Source organism: Falco punctatus, assembly GCF_963210335.1.
Source record: "Falco punctatus genome assembly, chromosome: 5".
Taxonomy (NCBI): Eukaryota; Metazoa; Chordata; class Aves; order Falconiformes; family Falconidae; genus Falco; species Falco punctatus.
Genome location: NC_137584.1, coordinates 89,576,858 through 89,593,736, shown reverse-complemented (window position 1 = coordinate 89,593,736; position 16,879 = coordinate 89,576,858). Strand labels below are relative to the sequence as shown.

General features: G+C 47.7%; 1 protein-coding gene across 5 annotated transcripts in view; it reads right to left on the bottom strand.

Moving 5' to 3' along the window:
* The window catches only part of SPRED2 (sprouty related EVH1 domain containing 2), a 65,691-nt gene that overhangs the window by 36,452 nt on the left and 12,360 nt on the right, over positions 1-16,879 (bottom strand). The window contains exons 1-2 of one of the 5 annotated variants that reach the window (XM_080388269.1): positions 1,202-15,249; positions 900-1,003 (exon numbers count right to left, since the gene is read on the bottom strand). The exons of 3 other annotated variants lie outside the window; for them this stretch is intronic. In XM_080388269.1, coding sequence (XP_080244395.1) covers positions 900-904 — 5 coding nt within the window. In that variant the 5' untranslated portion in view covers positions 905-1,003; positions 1,202-15,249. Of the gene's footprint in view, positions 1-899; positions 1,004-1,201; positions 15,250-16,879 lie in introns of those variants that run through there. One more of the 5 variants, XM_080388268.1, reaches the window with a different exon arrangement.

The following is a 16,879-nucleotide window of genomic DNA, read 5'->3' as shown; positions in this document are numbered from 1 at the left end:
CTACTGACCATAAACATTCCAGTACTGTTATCCTACGTTAGCTAATGAAAGGTGATATTTAGCAAAAATAAGAAAACTAACAAGCACACCAACTGCATTCCAGCTTTGTAAGTTTCATCACCTTCCTTGTTTTGTAAAATGAAACTAGAGGTTTGATACTGCTCGCCAAAAATCGCAGAGGAATGTAATGGAGAAATCTATTCAATTCACAAGACGACGCTAATTCCACATGTCCCTCTTCCCCATCCAATGAGTCTCCGCCGTCATGCCGTAGCCCGCCAGGATGCCCGCAATGCCACCAAACGCGCTGGTCAGATGAGGTGTCCCCTTATCCCTGTGTAACATCCCGCTTCGCAGCTCCAGCGGTTCCCGTCCCAACGCAGCACCGTTACAGTGCAAGTGGAAATAACTCAAGGGGTACTAATCTTCAGCTACAGAATCAATGACTCTCCGGAACATAAAAATAATTACATACGCACACATACAGATACACACCATTTCTGGAAAATGCCAAGTTTACAAAGAAAAGTGGAAAAAAAAAACCAACCGAAATTGCTCACCCTAGGCAATCTGCAGTTTCCCCCCGCTCTCCTCCATTTTGATCAGTGGAGAATGCAACTATATTTATCCCCCTGTAAACATTCTCTGCACCACGTATGATGCAACTACAAAGGGCAGACAATATTTTGCAAATATAAAAAAAATAAATTCTGTGACTCAATTCCAGCTGAATCTATATCACAGAAGAGGGGAGGGAGCAAGCAGGATAATTGTGGTCTCAATCTAAAGGGGTTTTATCTTTTGCCAGGTAAATGCGTTTAAAAAAATATAAAAAAATAACTACATCAAAACCAACATGCACACTGATTTCTGCCTTCCACCTCTCTTTAACCCCCTACCTCATAAAGTGTCCATGGAGAGGGACATCAAGGGAAGCAGCTTCCCAGGCAGCATCTATTTTCCTCTCAGTATTTAAGAGAGGGTACACGTTAAACCATTACTTCTGAAAAAAACATATATGCAACCATAAAAAGAGCGCCTGTGTTTCATAGAAGACCTCATACACAATTACTGATGAATTATATGCGGGTTTAGAAAAGATTCAGAAGGGCTGTGGGGGCAGATGGGGGGAGGTGAAGGAAAAAAAAAAGCCAAGAGTGAAAAATATGAAATTAGACACGGTGAGAACACACACACGTACCTGCTGGGGGATGCCATCGCCTCTACATTTTACACCCCGATTGCTCCGTTTTACCATCATTGCCACCACCAGCCTCCAGATCGGTGCTGGCTGCCCCGTGTCCCAGCTGGCTGCTGCCGAGCCAGCGGCTTCCCCCCATGTGTGATTCAGTCTCCTTGAGGGATGTGCTGCATTGTACCGGGTGAGTCATCCCAGAGGTATTCTGCATATTACAGCCCTGGCCGGACCATTACTCATTCCCAACATCCTCCGTCTGGGGAGAGCACAAGCGCTCACACCGCAAAGATCCTCGCTTCCCCACCCCGGTTACAGGCAAGAAAAAAAAAAAATTAAAAAAAATTTCGACACAACCACCATAAACTAATAACGGGGGCATTTAGTAGCAGCTGACGGAGCAAACACGCTGCCGAGAGATTGCACCAGACCGGCGGGCACGCCGCCCGCTCACCCAGGACTGCAAACAGGTCCAAAGTTGAGCGCGGGCGTCATCGCCTCCGGCAACCCCGGCTGCACTTTATTCCCCAAAAGCTGCTAACGCAGCGCTGGGACCAAGGGTCCAAACCACCCCACGGGCTTGCAGGAAGCACTCTGCCTCCCGACGGGCCAATCTCCATCACAGCTTTTAACGGTGTTTTAAACACTTCCATTTTGCAACAAGTTGATATTTATAAGCATCAGCTATAGGTCTTCGTATCCCATATACCTCTGCAGGCTGCCCACCCAACCCAAGCGCCAACATAGCAACATCCCTACCCACGAGCTTCATTTTGGGTGGTTGGTCTCAAAAACTTGCGGCTCAAACACCTTCACACCCGCTTTCACTCCTCGCTCAGCCAGAGTGTCCCCCCCCTCCAAAGTTATATGATCATCCCTAAATGCCCTCTCATTATTATTTTTTTTTAAAGCAGAAATGTTGCTCAAGAGCTGCCTCGGCACCGATGACAAGAATAAAAATTGTGACACTGGGGCTCTAAAAGCAGCTTCTAAAAATACTTGCCCAGTTTCTGAACTGATCTATGCTGATGATTAGACAGGAGGGAGGAAGACAGCTAATTTAAGTTTAGTTTCCAGGCTCAGCTGCTTCTGCCTTCCTTAAATCCAAGCTGTTTTAACCTCAATTTGGGGCAAAAAAAAATAAATCCCTTTTTCCCCAGGATGGAGAAAAGCGGCCAAGGTGATGCTTCCTGCAAGCATCCTTTAGGGAAGCTGCATCCCCATTCTGCAGACGTCACCACCCCAAAATCACACACACTCTTGAAAACATCAAGCCTGGACGACAGAAACGCTGAGCTCGAACCCACCAAGGCTTGATCCCAGCTTCCGTGCGCAGACACCAGGCTGCACGGAGGATGCCGAGGACATCCCAAGCCACCAGGACAGCAGCAGTTGTTTGCTGTAGGCACCTATCTGCAGCTTCCCTGGATTTTGTCAGGACAATGGAATCAAGCTACAGTCTGCACTGCAGGGAACGTGCAGCACTTTAAGTTTGTTGTAGTGGGACCAAAGGACAGCTGCTGTCACCCTATTTCAGTACACAGCCATTAAAAGGTCCTGAATTTAACGGGCAAAGGGTACTCCATACAGGCAGGAATGCATTTGTGACCACTGGGTAACTCCTCAGCCAGGCAGAGCACCAATGCTATACAAGTAACTAAAAAAAGTCTGGGGGTTTGGGTTGTTGGTTTGTTTTGGGTTTTTTTTGTTGGTGTTTTTTTTTTTTTTTTTTAATCGCACATCCCCAGTTCACAACTCACCCTACCCAGATGTGCCAGGATGCGCTGCCTTGCTTTCCTCTTGCTTTTCCTCCCAAATGCTTGACACAGCACCCACCAGCTCTGTCCTCAGCTGTCTCCAGCCAGAAGTCAGCACACATCCAAAGCAACATCAGCTGGAAAAATGGAAAACCTGGTGCTTTTCACTGCAAGTCCAGTTTCTAAAGTTTTTCTCCCAAGGGATGGGGGAAGATGAAATTAGTCTCCCAGTGTAAGACAAAACTATCTTTGAATAAGCTGTGTTGTAATCATGTTTTTGAAACAGTTTGAGTGGTTACATCTCCCCAAAGCTTCCCTGCCTTGCCCTGGCCCCACAGCTCAGCCCGGCGCTGTCCTCTCAGACTCGGGACCGCGTGCCGACAGAAGGCGGCACACAGAGGAGCAGCATTAACAAACCCGGTTCCAGCAGCACACCTCAAGAGCAGTTTACACAGAAAAGCCACCACGCTGTAAAGCTAACACAGGTCCACAGGGCAGCCTGGCTCACGCAACGGGGCCGAGCCACGACTTGGGTATTTTCCGCAAAGCTGCCGGTGTGCCAGGATCGGGAGCAGGCAGGGAGACACCCTGCCTGTGGAAATGCCAGACACAGAAAAGCCCTCTGTTATAAATGTTACTGTGTGCTCAATCCATACAGATGCAAATAAAGCCCTGGCCTTCTGTCTACACCAAGAGTTTGTTGCATCAGTCAAAAAGAACCACCACCTCACTCAGCTGGCTTCAAGCCCTGCTCCCCAAGGGTTTTCTCCTACGGGAAGTAGATACCAAGTCACCAGAGAGCCGTGAACATCAGCCAAATCACTGCTTGGGTTCTCGCTTTTGCAAAGGTTCTTTAAACTTAAGGCTAAGCAAACATCAGCTCCAGGGTTGGCAAGGCTACCGCATTATTATTTTTTAATTATTATGATTATTTTCCGCCATAAATACTGCCCTGTCCAGTACACCTTAGCACAGCCATCCCTACCAGCTTGGTGCTACAGTGCTCCAAAGCTTCCGTGCATCTCTTAGCTTGGACAGGTGAGCGGCTGCTCCAGTACATGACCATTTTCCCCCGTTTCCAGCAGGATGCAGGCTGCTACTGGGTTTTGCCATTAAGATTCTACAGTAACCATTGCAACTGGAGAACCAACAAGGCGGTAGATCTGCTTTTCACTGCCTGCCAGCCAGCTACAAGCACGGTTCAAAGAGCTGAGACTGGTTGGAGCAACAGGAGCTCGTTTTCATTGTAGCTGCTGGAGTATCCGTGATGAAGAGAATGAAATTCAGTCACCTCATTGATGCCAGTCATATTAATGGGCTGAACTTCTGCAGCACAAAATTAACGGCGTGCACTGGACCAAGCCCTGACAGCTTGTGCACCAGATGTGAACGAGAAGCAAAAAGATGTTTCAGCATGTAACTGCAGTGCAGTGTAGGTTCCCAAGCACCTGCAGCCCCAGGTCTGTATAGCACACTCCAAACCTTGTAGCGTCTCATCTGGGAACACCAGGCAACCTACCTCAGGTGTTGTGTTCAAGAGTTGTTACAGCAATATTGCCTTAACATTGCTTACTGTGCCTTCTCAGGGGTAAAGAAGGATGCCTGTCTCAGTTTTGTTTTTTTAATTTAAAAACCAACCAACCAAAAAAAACCCCAACAACTCAAAACCCCAAAGAAAAGACTTTACAGACATTTTCAGTGTAGCTTTTTACCCAGCACTTCAGACACCCCTTTCATTCATGCTGTCCTTGTTACTCAGAGTTTTCTCAAGTACAGTGTTCATTCAAGTCACGTTGTAAGGAAGAGCTGGAAGTAGAGCAGAAATAGGAAAAAGGAGAGAAAAGCTGATCCTTAGGAATGACTTCAACCTTTCTGTGATATGCTCAGGGCTCCTGAATATTCAGGAGCACTACAATGCTCCTCCCTCCCTCCCATTACCATGCTTTCCCTATTTTCCATGAAACTGGGAGGAGGGCTCTGCCATGCAGCACACCTCTGCTAGCACAAAGGCAAGGCAGCATTAATATCCGGCTGAATAGCGCTTCAGCCGCTGAGGAGTCCACGGGGGGATGGATGGTCCCTAAAAGCCCATGGGGGAGCAGGTCTGGTCAAGGCACAGCTCGATTCTGCTTCTGCCCTTCTCTATCGAGACTTCACACTGACGTTAACCATCACTGAGCACGGTGCTTTCCTAACACAAACGCACCCCCAGTGCATCAGTAAAACCAAAGAAAGAGGAAAGCTGCAGTATTTAATCCCCTTCAGACACCATCCTCTCTCAAACAGAGGATGCATTCTTCCTCCCCTTTGCAGTTGTCTCCAGCAAGCTGGGAGCCACCAGCAGGGTGGGAGCATCTCACCATTAACACCCAGCAGCAATCGCTTTGCAGCTCTGGGCCCAGGCTGGGGGGCACCATCCCAGCTGGCCTGGCACAGGCATCCCTTTGGCTCCCAGCCGTTACACGCAGTACAATCCCAGGTCCTAGGCAAGGGCACAACCCACTTATAAATTACAGAGATGCTAAGCGAGCCTGGCGAGCTGGAGGCACCGCTTCTTTGCCATCAAACCGTGCGAACCAAGGCAGCTCTCCATGTCTTGGTTTAAAGAGTCCATCTCCAGGTGCAACAACCATTTTTCTTTTTTGGGTGTTTTAAAGCTTAGCCCTCGGACAGACGTGTCATTCTCATAGATGAATGGACCTTTGTACATATGGATGACAATAAAAAACCACCCCAGCACAGACGGGTATTTCCATCCAGGATGCAGGAAGGTTCTGTGTGGAGGCCATGTGGATTCAATTTTCCTGCAGACAGATCAAAGGAAAGCTGCTGAAAGCGACTTACTTGACTCCAAATAAACATCCATGACCAGAAAAGAGGTTACACAAATGACATGCACCCAGCTCCTCCACGCCGGAAAAGCCTCGTGTGTTTTTCTTCTAATTAAATCCTTCCTCCATAGCTCCTAATTGATACCTGAACAAACAGCTGTAATACACTCCAGGAAATCTATCCCTGTACTTCACTTTACTCACGTGACATGGAATTGATCATCACAGAAGCAGGCTGCATATTTTAACTTTCTTGATAAAAAAAACATTGGTTACAAAAAAAAAAAAAAAAGCTAGTAAAAACCCAAGACCTTCCTCCTCCCTTTTTTCCATGCTTAAATTCTTAGCTCAAAGGGAGATGCTTTTGATGTCCTGCCTCCCCACGGTTTACATCTGAATTTGTGTTTTTCTTGCACTGGTTATCAATACCTCCTAGGCTGGCCAGACAGCAGAGCTCACCGCCTCTTTCAAGTCACCTGCCCGAAGGGCTCCTGGCCTCCACAAGCCACGATCAATCACTGCCACGAACGGATCTGCACCTCTGACCTCCAGAAAACCCATCGCTTGCAACGTATGTTGAAGAGCTTGATTTAGGAACAACCAGCCAAGTAAAACTTCTGTTTCAACTTTAGACTGCTGAGTCTCACAGATGCTTTATTCCGTTCACCTGCAAAAGATCGAGTGATGAAGGATCCACAACATCCCCCTCAAAATATACACATTTTTTTAAAATGTGCATCTTCAACTTCTAACCACTGCCATCTTTGCTTTCCCTTTCCGTAGGGTAATTTTTTTTCCCATGCAAGTACACTCAGACTAATTACGTGTATCCCAGACAAATATATCCAGTTTCTTGCCTTCTCCAATTTCTTCTTTCTAGATTTCAAATCATCCTTTTCTCTTTGACGGCTGTCGTTATCTTTCGCAAAGCCCTCATACCAGGGCTCAATACCCCACGCTAAAAGCACCTGCGAAGGCAGCAAGGTACAGCAGACCAGAGGCAAGCCCCACGACAGGATAACCTTTATTTCTAAATCCACTGAAAACCTGCATTAAACCGTGCTGACCAGCTCCAAGTCGAGACTCAAGCTGACGCTGACTGCACCTTGTTCAGCCTGGTTTTTTTCAGCAAAACCCCGTTTTGCTGGGGGCTAACTGAAGCTAACCAGCTTAAATTTTCAAGATCACTTTGCTTCTCCTGTAAGCGTTAGTAAAACATTATCTTGCCCTTAAAATGTACCTTGTCCAGCTCTTTCCAGCGCTCTTAGGAACAAGCCGCTATTTTATAGATTTATAGGAAGATGATTAATGCTTATGATTCTGCTTTCATTTTTAGTAGCACAGGAATTATTTTATGGTTCATTCAGGATAGCAATCCTCGCTGCCTGCCTCTTTTGGAGGACAGAAATGACACGGGACAGGCATCCCCCCCCCCATGCCTCCCCCGGGGCAGGACACCCAGCACCAACTCCTATTCAGCTTTCCAGCATTATTACCCAAGTCCCGCAGCAGCCAGAGATTTCCCACCGCCGCCTTCGGTTTCATCCCCCGGGCTCTCCCTCGCTCTCCCTGCGGCCAGCTTTCCTGTTTACAGCCCTGCCGGCGCAGAGCTGAAGGGCTTTGGAAAAACCACAAACAAACAAGCGTTTCCTCAAGCCGCGGCAGTTGCGTGCCTCTTCCTACAACCGTCCTTCGCCCGGTCACAGAAGCGTCGCTTGCCTCTCGGGGCTTTATTTCCTAGGCTCCACTTCAACAGGCAGATCTGTTAAGCGCTAGAAGACAGGGCAGTGTGAAGTGCCCACTGAACAGATCACGGGCAAGAGCGATCTTGTTTGCATACGGCGGCGAAGCCAGTCGGGGGTGATCTCCTCAGGTTCATCCTATATTCTCATTCCGACATTTAAGGGCGAGTTGTTCGACGTGCTGCACGCTCGTGTTGCCATGCCAATTCCTTCCAAAAAGGTTCAGTTTTGGGCATGTCTGCCGAGGGACAGCGGCGTCCTCTTGCATATCTGAAGGTGACTGAAGCCTCCCATGATCTCTCCTTTTTGCAGCAGAGATGGTGAAGGAGCTTCTCACCCTGTTTCCATCAGGGGTTTTGGTGCATTCGATATCAGCCGGCAGCTGCAATCTCAAACCTTCTGGGTTTATCAAGGAATACCACGACACCAATGCTCCATGCAAGACCAAAAAATTGCTAGGCTTAGAAAATACCTACTAACAGCTTATGAGTGTCTATTTGTTTAATAGCCCACAACACTCCACCTAAAAACATCAAGAAGTGACTACTGAAGCAACATTATCCTCTTGCTGGAGATTTGTGGAAAGCAGGCATATACCTTTTGTCTTTGGGCAAAGCCCCGTCTATACTATACACTGCCCACCCCCAATAAATTCAGGTAATGTCCAGAAGGGAGGAAGAAGCAAGATACACCCAGATTTCCCCACACACACCTTCCCACTTGTTTGCCACCATCTCAAGCCGCGTTACCACCACTCTGCGCATGTTCAGTGGGTGATAATGCAACCGCAAGTGTTTATCTCAGTCCAAAATGGCTTATTTTTTGATTCCTCCCCTTGAACTCAGATTTAACTGGGGTTTTAATTCCCGTTTACCAAAGATGCAAAATCAACAGGAGCTGCACAATTAGCCTCCAACACCCCATCTACAAACAGTTTTCTTTTTCCTTAAGGCGGTTTCATCCGGTTATATTAGTTTCTGGCTTCCCTGCCTCGGATTTACCTCCTCTGCTGCCATGTCCACTCATACCTTGGAGCAGGAGACATTTTAGAAAGGAAGAGATGGGTCCCTGCTGCATCTGTGCAAAGGGAGGGCAGCTCCGCACCCAGCACCCCAGTGGGATGTTTTGCCTCCCGGTCAAGACAGCAGCAGAAGCACGATGTGCCCAGACTGCCCTGCAAGGCCTTGTTGTCTGCTAGAAATTAATATTCAGAGAAAATAGTGATGGCGTTTCAGCGTGCTAAGGGAGAGGAATACGCGTGCGCTGCCCTAAAGCAAGCTGAATACACGCTTTGCTAAACAATTCACACCGTGATGGGAAATCACAAGTTGTCAAGTTGTCTGCAAATAGAAACACCAACACCAAACAACCAACACCACCACCAAAAACACCCCAACAAAACAATACCCAAAACACCAACAAAAATGACACCACCAATAAAAACACCCGCCCAACCCTTTCTGAGTCAGACCAAGTGCTATTTCCAATATTAATTTGCAAGGTGGGGCAAGGGGCAATTCAAAAGATTATGCCTTGAAGGACCCACAAGCTGCTTTTTCAGGCAGGGATGCCTTTTGATTAGCGCTACCACCGTGATGAGGCAGGTGCCCAACCCGTGTTTCCTCCAGCATGGGGACAGCCCTGGAGAAGCCACCACGCCGGCGCTGTGAAGACACTGTGGATATTGATGCAATCCAGCAGCAGCGTTGAGTTACGGGCGGTGTAACACACACAGAGTCAGCTGATTCGGTGACAGAGTCAGACTATGACAGCTCCATCCGAAACAGAAAGCCAAGGTGGGAAAGCCAGCTCCTCATCCCAACCCAGCGCTCTCCCTTGGAGATGCGTGGTCGATGCATGCCATCATTTTTGAGGTACAAGGGAGAAACCACATCCTTGCTTCGGCCTGTCCAGATGCGCTGGGGCTGTAATGAGTCCATGGAGAATTTGGGAGTTGAGTCCCCATCCACCACACGCATGCATGCACAATTTAGGAGGAATGTATTTAAATGCCTGGATTTAATCCACGTATTTAAAGACTGAACTTGAGTTTAGCTAAAAGTAAGAGAAGTTTGTAGCCGTTACTGAAAAGCTTGCCTCCATCCTGCTGTAACGAGCCAAGGCAAGAGCTGGACGTAGAGAACGGGCACCTCTCCCTTGACTAACGGCCAACACTCACCTAATAAATTAGGTGGAAATCCGTAGCTGCCTCAAAACCAGCTCCAGACGTAGCAGCATCCCTCTTTTAGGAGTCTAGCTAACACTGGGACATGAGACCTCCAGATGCACTTACGACCAAATAAGTGAAGTTTAGCCGAAACAATGCTTCGCCAAAACCAACACAAAGATAGTGACCTCTGCAATTCGGTGCTACTTGCAGATGTCCTAAAGGATGCCATTGACTAAGTCATACAAAAGGTACTTTAACCCCTGGCAGTGGTTCATCTTGATATTTTTTCCTAGCAAAAAGCCTTATTACTGAGGGAGACTTTGCTACTATTTGCAGGAAAATTCAGAAGAGAGCAAGTAGATACTAATTTGTTAAAGAGACAGATAAACATGTACAGGAAATACTTCTATGAAGGTCCTGATCCTCTGAAGATTAATAATCTACAGTACTGGAGACAAAACCATGACACTGAGGAAATAAGTGAACTATAAAAACAGGAAGAAGTGGAAGTTTATTTTTTTTTTTTTCATGTTATTTTGAGGGAGTATTTGTTTTTCTGAAGCTTAAGATACCGGCAAAAGCATCCATCTGCAGGTCACACTATTCTCTACGCAACAGCAGCTGCAGAGAGTTTCCTCACTGGGGTCCCCAGAGCTGTCAGCCCGGGGAGGCCATCCTGCACACTACAGCTTAGCTGCCTCCCCAGCCAACATTGTTATTCCGTTTTCACATCATTTAAAGTCATTACAAGTCACTGAAAGGGCTGTCACTGCGTGGACAATGTTCTGTAGGTGATAGCAATAAATCAAGTTATTTTGCTGTTGCGTTTCCACCCCACAGCCACAGGACAAAGGCACTCCCTCCAGTAAGTGTTTCGGTCGATTTACTGTAATACTTGATATTAACAGAGTACTTGTTGGAAACAAAGAGTTTTGCCACAAACGAGCTATCAAGAAAAGCTGTTCTGGTTGGGTTTTGCTCAAACAAAAATAAAACTGCCCCCGCCATGAATTACGGTCCCTCCAAGCAGGCAGTGGGGATGCGCTGGGGCCAACCACCCTCTCTGCAGCAACCTGGTGGCACAGGATTTGCAGACCACTGCAAGCCACCAAAGCTGAGCAGAGACCAACGCTTTGTCCAGAGGCACCAACCTTCCTTGCTATCCCGAAAACATCTCCTGCCAGCTCGTGGTGGCATTGCAAGGAGCCCTCGGACTCGTGTCACATCTTATACATACATTGCCTTACTCAAGTGAGTCAAGCTGAGGCACAGCGCTGCCCAAGGGTCTTCTGCTGTTAAAGGAGGTGGCAAGAGTAGGCGACAGGGACACCACATCAAACTGTCGTCATCATCCAAGAACCTTTTGAAGCAACTCCTCCACTTCTGTCTTGCAAAAGCCTGCAAGAAATGCAGATCTTTCCCACTGCAGCCCATGCTACACACATGTACTGAATGCCACCCCTAAGAGCTGAATCCAGCTCACACCTGTCTGCAGAATCCCCAGAGCACAGAAAGCCATCGGTGCAGGAATTCAGTTTAACTTCACCTGAAAAAAGAGCTTAAATATTTATGCTTCTACTAAGTTCTCATCACTTCGCTCTTTAGTGCCATTATTAGTTGAATTATTTTTGTCCACTGGAAGTGATCCATGTGGACTAGGGCATTCATCAGTTAGGAAATATAATTAAATTTCCACGTTAGTTACCATACGTTAGTTAACTATGGGGTAGGGGGTGAGGGAAAGATCTACATTAAAAAAAAGCAAGTGCAATACCATCAACCCAGCTCGGATTTGACTTCTACCACAACTGCAATGTAGCTATGTGTGCACTTACTTCATGGAACATTTGTATAAATATTTAAAAATCTATATATTGTATCAAATAGTAAGCATTTGCTATTGGACTGACACAGAATATACCAAGCCACATTTTTTCCTGTTTTTAAACATAGCAGCTAGGGCAGTGACCAGCTCTTACCAGCACGGTCAATTAAATTGCAGTAAAACCAGGGAAGCCAAGATCTGACTCTGAAACAATGTACAGATTTCAGTTCACACAAATTATTCCTGTCCAGAGAAATGCTGCTACAGCAGCACAGAGTGCATCGCCACGCTCCCCGATGACGAGGGACAAGCAAAGGTCTGTGCTCAAAAGCTCACCTGAGCCAGCCCGGCCAGCTCGTGGGTCCCTGCCTTATGCCAATCCACATCCCCTTTCCAAGCGATTACTCACATTAAAATCCTGCCGAATTGCTGCACATCCAAGCAGACCAGCTGTTAATATTTTCTAATTCTTGTTCTTGTCTCCCACGTGTATTAGCGTACCAGGCTTTGGTGCGCTGAAATTTTTAACACCACCTCATAGCTCCTCGTGTTAAGTGACGGCATTGGTAATTAAACAACTTGCATCAATTACAAGGAGAAATTGGAATAATAATAACTGACACAGACAGAGCCCTTGAGCACTGGCTTCTAGGAAATCGCTATCAAGAGCACCGTTACAGTTCACGCTCTCCGGCTAATTAAGCGATTGAGGCAGCAGTGAGATGCTGCACCCGCACATGGTGCTCGCCAAAGCTCCCCATGCTTTGCACCCTGACATGTCACTCCAAAATGTAATTTCAACCCTGAAATGACACCCAGGTATTCCAGCTTCATCCCTGTTTTGCTCTAGATTAAGGAATGAGCTACAAAAAAAAAAAAAAAAAAAAAAGCAAAAAAGAAGACAATACTTCCACAAAAATACCAAACTTTGCTATACCAAACACTGATTCCTGCCATTACAGAAGTTCATCAAGTGAGAGCCAATTAGCAAAATACAACAGGCTATTTCCCTCCATCATCTGCCCAGAGAGACTTTCAGAAGTCACAGCTTGGCTCTTCAAGCCCTCTTCTTCAATGCATATGAAAATACCACAAAGTAACAAAAAAAGCACAATAAATGACGGGTGCTTCGTCCGAAGGAGCCTGCCAAGCGCTGGCCGCCGTGGCTGCGGAGCACGCAGTGCGCCGGGACAGCTGTACGCCAGCTGATGCCGAAGGCCTTGGACATTTCATCTGGGACATCTTGTGGCTTCTTGGCTTCCTGCAGCATGGGATGGTTTTGCCTTTTCCATTAAATCGACCAGAGTTTGAGGTCCATGGGTACTTCAGCAGGTCAGAGATGCATGCCGATGACAACAGAAATAAAATAAAAAATAGGAATTAAAAAAAATCATAATAGAGAAAAAAAATATCCATGGCACTTGACTGTGGACTCTTCCTGCCAACCAAGGTAGCAATGGGAAAGGCTGGGCTCTGGTGCCAGGGACCTCGGACGCCCATCATGCCTATGATGACCAGCTGTTGCCAGTATGGAGGATGGTACGAGGACAATTCCAAAAATCCCACTCCTGGATAGTGCTCGGGACTTCCTCGTGACCCTCTGCCAAGCAAGCAGCACTGTGAGCTCGCAGCGGCTCCTCGCCTGCTCTCCCGAAATGCTGCTGTGAAGTGGGCACGGACGGCTCTGACGAGCCCGGCGGCGCCCACACCATCTCCACATCGCAGATTTTATTAACTTTAACTTGCTAATAGCCCGCAACACAAAAACCCACATCCACAGGCTGCTGAAGGTGCTATAGCCCATTTAGATTTGTAGGGCTAAAATTAAGCTTTTCCTTTGATACAACGTAATTTTCGGTCGGTGCCCTGGTGCTTGTACAGGCAGGCTTTCTATTCACCTGGGGCAAGCACGCTCTTCAAGCTTAATTAGGTCGTATCCCAGTCTGAAGAATTTAACAGTTAATTGAAACATCACGCCTAGCTACGGTGCACTCTGCATATCTCTCGTGCTTCGTTGTAGTGGATGTCCAAGGGTGGGAGAGCAGCTTGGGGTGGGGAGAAGCTTGAATTTTAGCCAAAAGGAAGAACACGTTCAGCACACTGCCTGGGCTAAAGTCATCACAATAAAAATCCACTCTGCCACAATCCCGCTCCGTGACACGGGCAGACTCATTTATACGCGATCCGTAACACTGAGGAGTGCTGAACGGCAAAAAGCATTCACAAAACTGGAGCCATCGCCACGGGTAACGAAAGCCGAGGCCATGAAAGCCCTGCGTGATGCTCGACGCTGCCGTGCACATCCGCACCGACCCACCGAAGGAGCCCGCTGCAACCGGAGGCACGGCCTTGCAGGGACTGCCGGCTGTCTTCCAGCTACCTCCCGGTCACTGAACACATGGGAAATATCTTCTTAAATACATAATTATATATTGCTTATTTATGACTTAGGTATTACTTATTATATATGAACTCAAATAGTAAGTTTCTTGCAAGCTTACATATCCCTGTGCCAGGTCGTTGTGTGTTTTTGTACAAAAATCCCACAAAGAGCAATCTAAGAGAGACTTTTTCCACGTCCGCCTGCGCCTGTTTGATCGGAGGGAAGACTGTCACCGTCTTCTGACCTTTACAACAAGGCACTCTTGACAAAAATAAGGCCATCCCGCAGAGGGAAGTTACCACATCCAGAAGCAAATATTTTCCTTAAGCACAAAAGCTAGTATATTTAGCATTTTAATTAGATCATGAATGACAAAGCCGTATTCCTGCAAAAAAAAGTTCCAGTATTTGAGATGTTCCAAAATAAAATGAATACACAGAGGCTGGATTTTAGCCTTTTAGGTATTTCCTTCCCCGTATTTAAGGTCTACAGTTTTCAGAAGTTAAATATAATATAGCAAGAAGGTGCACAAGCTGTCAACAGGCACAACCATTGCAAATTCTTTTACTCCACCAAGCACAGAGACCCTCGCACGGCAGCACCCACCCTCCTGCAGGGCAGCACCTTCCAGCCAGCCACATCTCCCCCTCTCCCCAGTCTGAAGTTTTCTCTAGGTTCTGAAAATTTACCTCTGCTGGCAAGGGAGTTTCTCAATCCCCTTTTATGAATTATGCAGCAAGAGACACCTGAACAAGGTGCTCAGCCAGGCACGCTCCTATCGGAGCCATCCAAGGAAAACCCTGCCTGGTTTTCTGCCAACTCACCGAGCCAGGGAGCTGCAAGGGCGGGCAACCTATAGGTAGAAACTTCCTGGAGCTTATGTTACGCATCCTCTAGAAGTGGATTTTAAAACTTCTGGAGGTTTTTGGTTTGGTTTTTTTTTTTTTTTCTGTCCACAATTTGAAGCTAAACATCACATCAGCAAAACACGCCAATGGATTACTTCCCGTCATTAAGACTTACCATTTTCAAGCAGCTTGCAAAGCATGATGTAACAGGAAAATTTACCTATGGATTGAAGAAAACCTTTCTGCATTTTCTGTCCTTGTGGCAAGAGACCCTGAGCACAGCTTTAGGCACCAGACAGTTCTCTGCCGACACACTACCACTTCTGTAAAACGCAGCACGGTTCCCTTTGCACCGCGGGCTCCCACGCCGCGTGCCTTCCCTCGCCAACCGCAGCCGGCCGTCACGCCTCGGCCGCCTCTCCCGGGCTATTTACTCAGGGCTGGGTACGGCCAGGAATTCCTTTGCCTAACAAGACGTACAAATGTGCTTTTATACAGTACGTTAAGGAGTTCCCCTTTCCTGTCCTGAGGACCTGGTTTCACTCAGAAGTTCAGGGAGCAGAAGTTTCTTGCTGACCAAAGTCACACGCAGAAGCAGAGGAAAGGGTGCTGAGCATTTACTCCTTCCACCTAAGGGAACAGCAGCTCAAAAGAGCAGTTGGGTATTAAGTTGTTGGGAGCCTTTTTCAATTAAAGAATGTGCAAACCCAAAAGCATCCCTCTCTCTTGGGCTATTTTGCAAAGAGAGGGGCTTGGCATGACCTGGCGCTCCCCACTGCTTCATGGAAGGAAGCAGAGTAGGGTGTTCTGCAAATATCACGGCAACTGAACACTGCACCGAGCAAACACGTACAACTACTCTCGTCGTACCTCTGGAGTCACCTGAAGCTGCATCACGGGCATCACTATGCACAGGCATCATACACCTGGGTGCCATCAAGCGATGAGGATGAACCTAGGGCACGCACGCTTGAGCCAGCAGTTGGGTTTGCAGCCAAGAACACGTCCCCTGCCACCCTGCCGTGCTGCCGGGCAGCTGCACTCTGCCACAAGCCAGAAAGTAAAACGTGGTAGGAGGCTTAATGGGCAAGAAAAAGCATCAGGTGCTCTGTAGCTGATGAGAAACGTGCCGCTGAACGATCAGCCCAGGAAGATGCACGCTACCTGACACTGGAAGACACCGTCTGCAGGCACAGAGACGATTCCCTTCTGCCCATCTAAGAAAAATAACACTCGCCACCCTCCCGTGCCCCTCAGAGCAAGGGGCGATCCAGCTGGCCCATGGTCACCTCACGGCAGTTTATAAAACCACAAATAGGAATGAATCAGTACTTTTTCTGCTGACCCATCACCCATTAAGTCAACAGGTTTTCTCTGTCATCCCGTCCTTCCCTTCTCCCCCCGCCACCCCCATTACACACAGGGATGTTGACTTCCATATACGCTGCAAAAAAATAACAATCCCATACTAACTGTTCTCCAAAGCAAGGTTAGTAGCTCTTTGCCAAGTATTTTCTAACACATCCTAATATCTGGACTGCCACTTTTATAAAAAACGAGAGAGGATGAGACTGATCTCTCTGACACCAGGTTCGGAGCCAACCTCTTCCAGGTGTGGGCACGCTCCCAGGCACGAGCACAACCACCAGCAGTTTTCAGCTAGATCCCTGGCAGTCCATTCAACAGCTCCTTTACAGCATTAACTGGCACCCACAGCACACATCACACAGTCTCCAGCCGTTCCACGGTTCCCAGGTGACTGGGCTGAGACACCCAACACAGAAGCCCCTCGCCGAGCAGCTGGGTCTCCCACCCTGGCTCCAGGGCAGGGGTGGCTGCAGCGTTGTACGAACGTGGTGCCTGGCTGCTTTAGACGTCTATACCATGAGCGGGCAGCCAGGGCTCGCCACCCCCGGTGGACAGCGATCTGGAGAAGGTCCAACAGGGGATGCTCGTTTCAAGCCCCACCTCTACTATTCGGACCCCAAGCACGGAAGTCAGAGCAAGTCCTTCCTTAAAACACATCTAGGGAAGCACTGCTCGCAGTCCGGTGTTTTCAGCGTTCAGACTCCTGTGGAACCGCAACCTGGTAACACGTTTTGTGAAAAACTATCCCTCCTATTCCTGC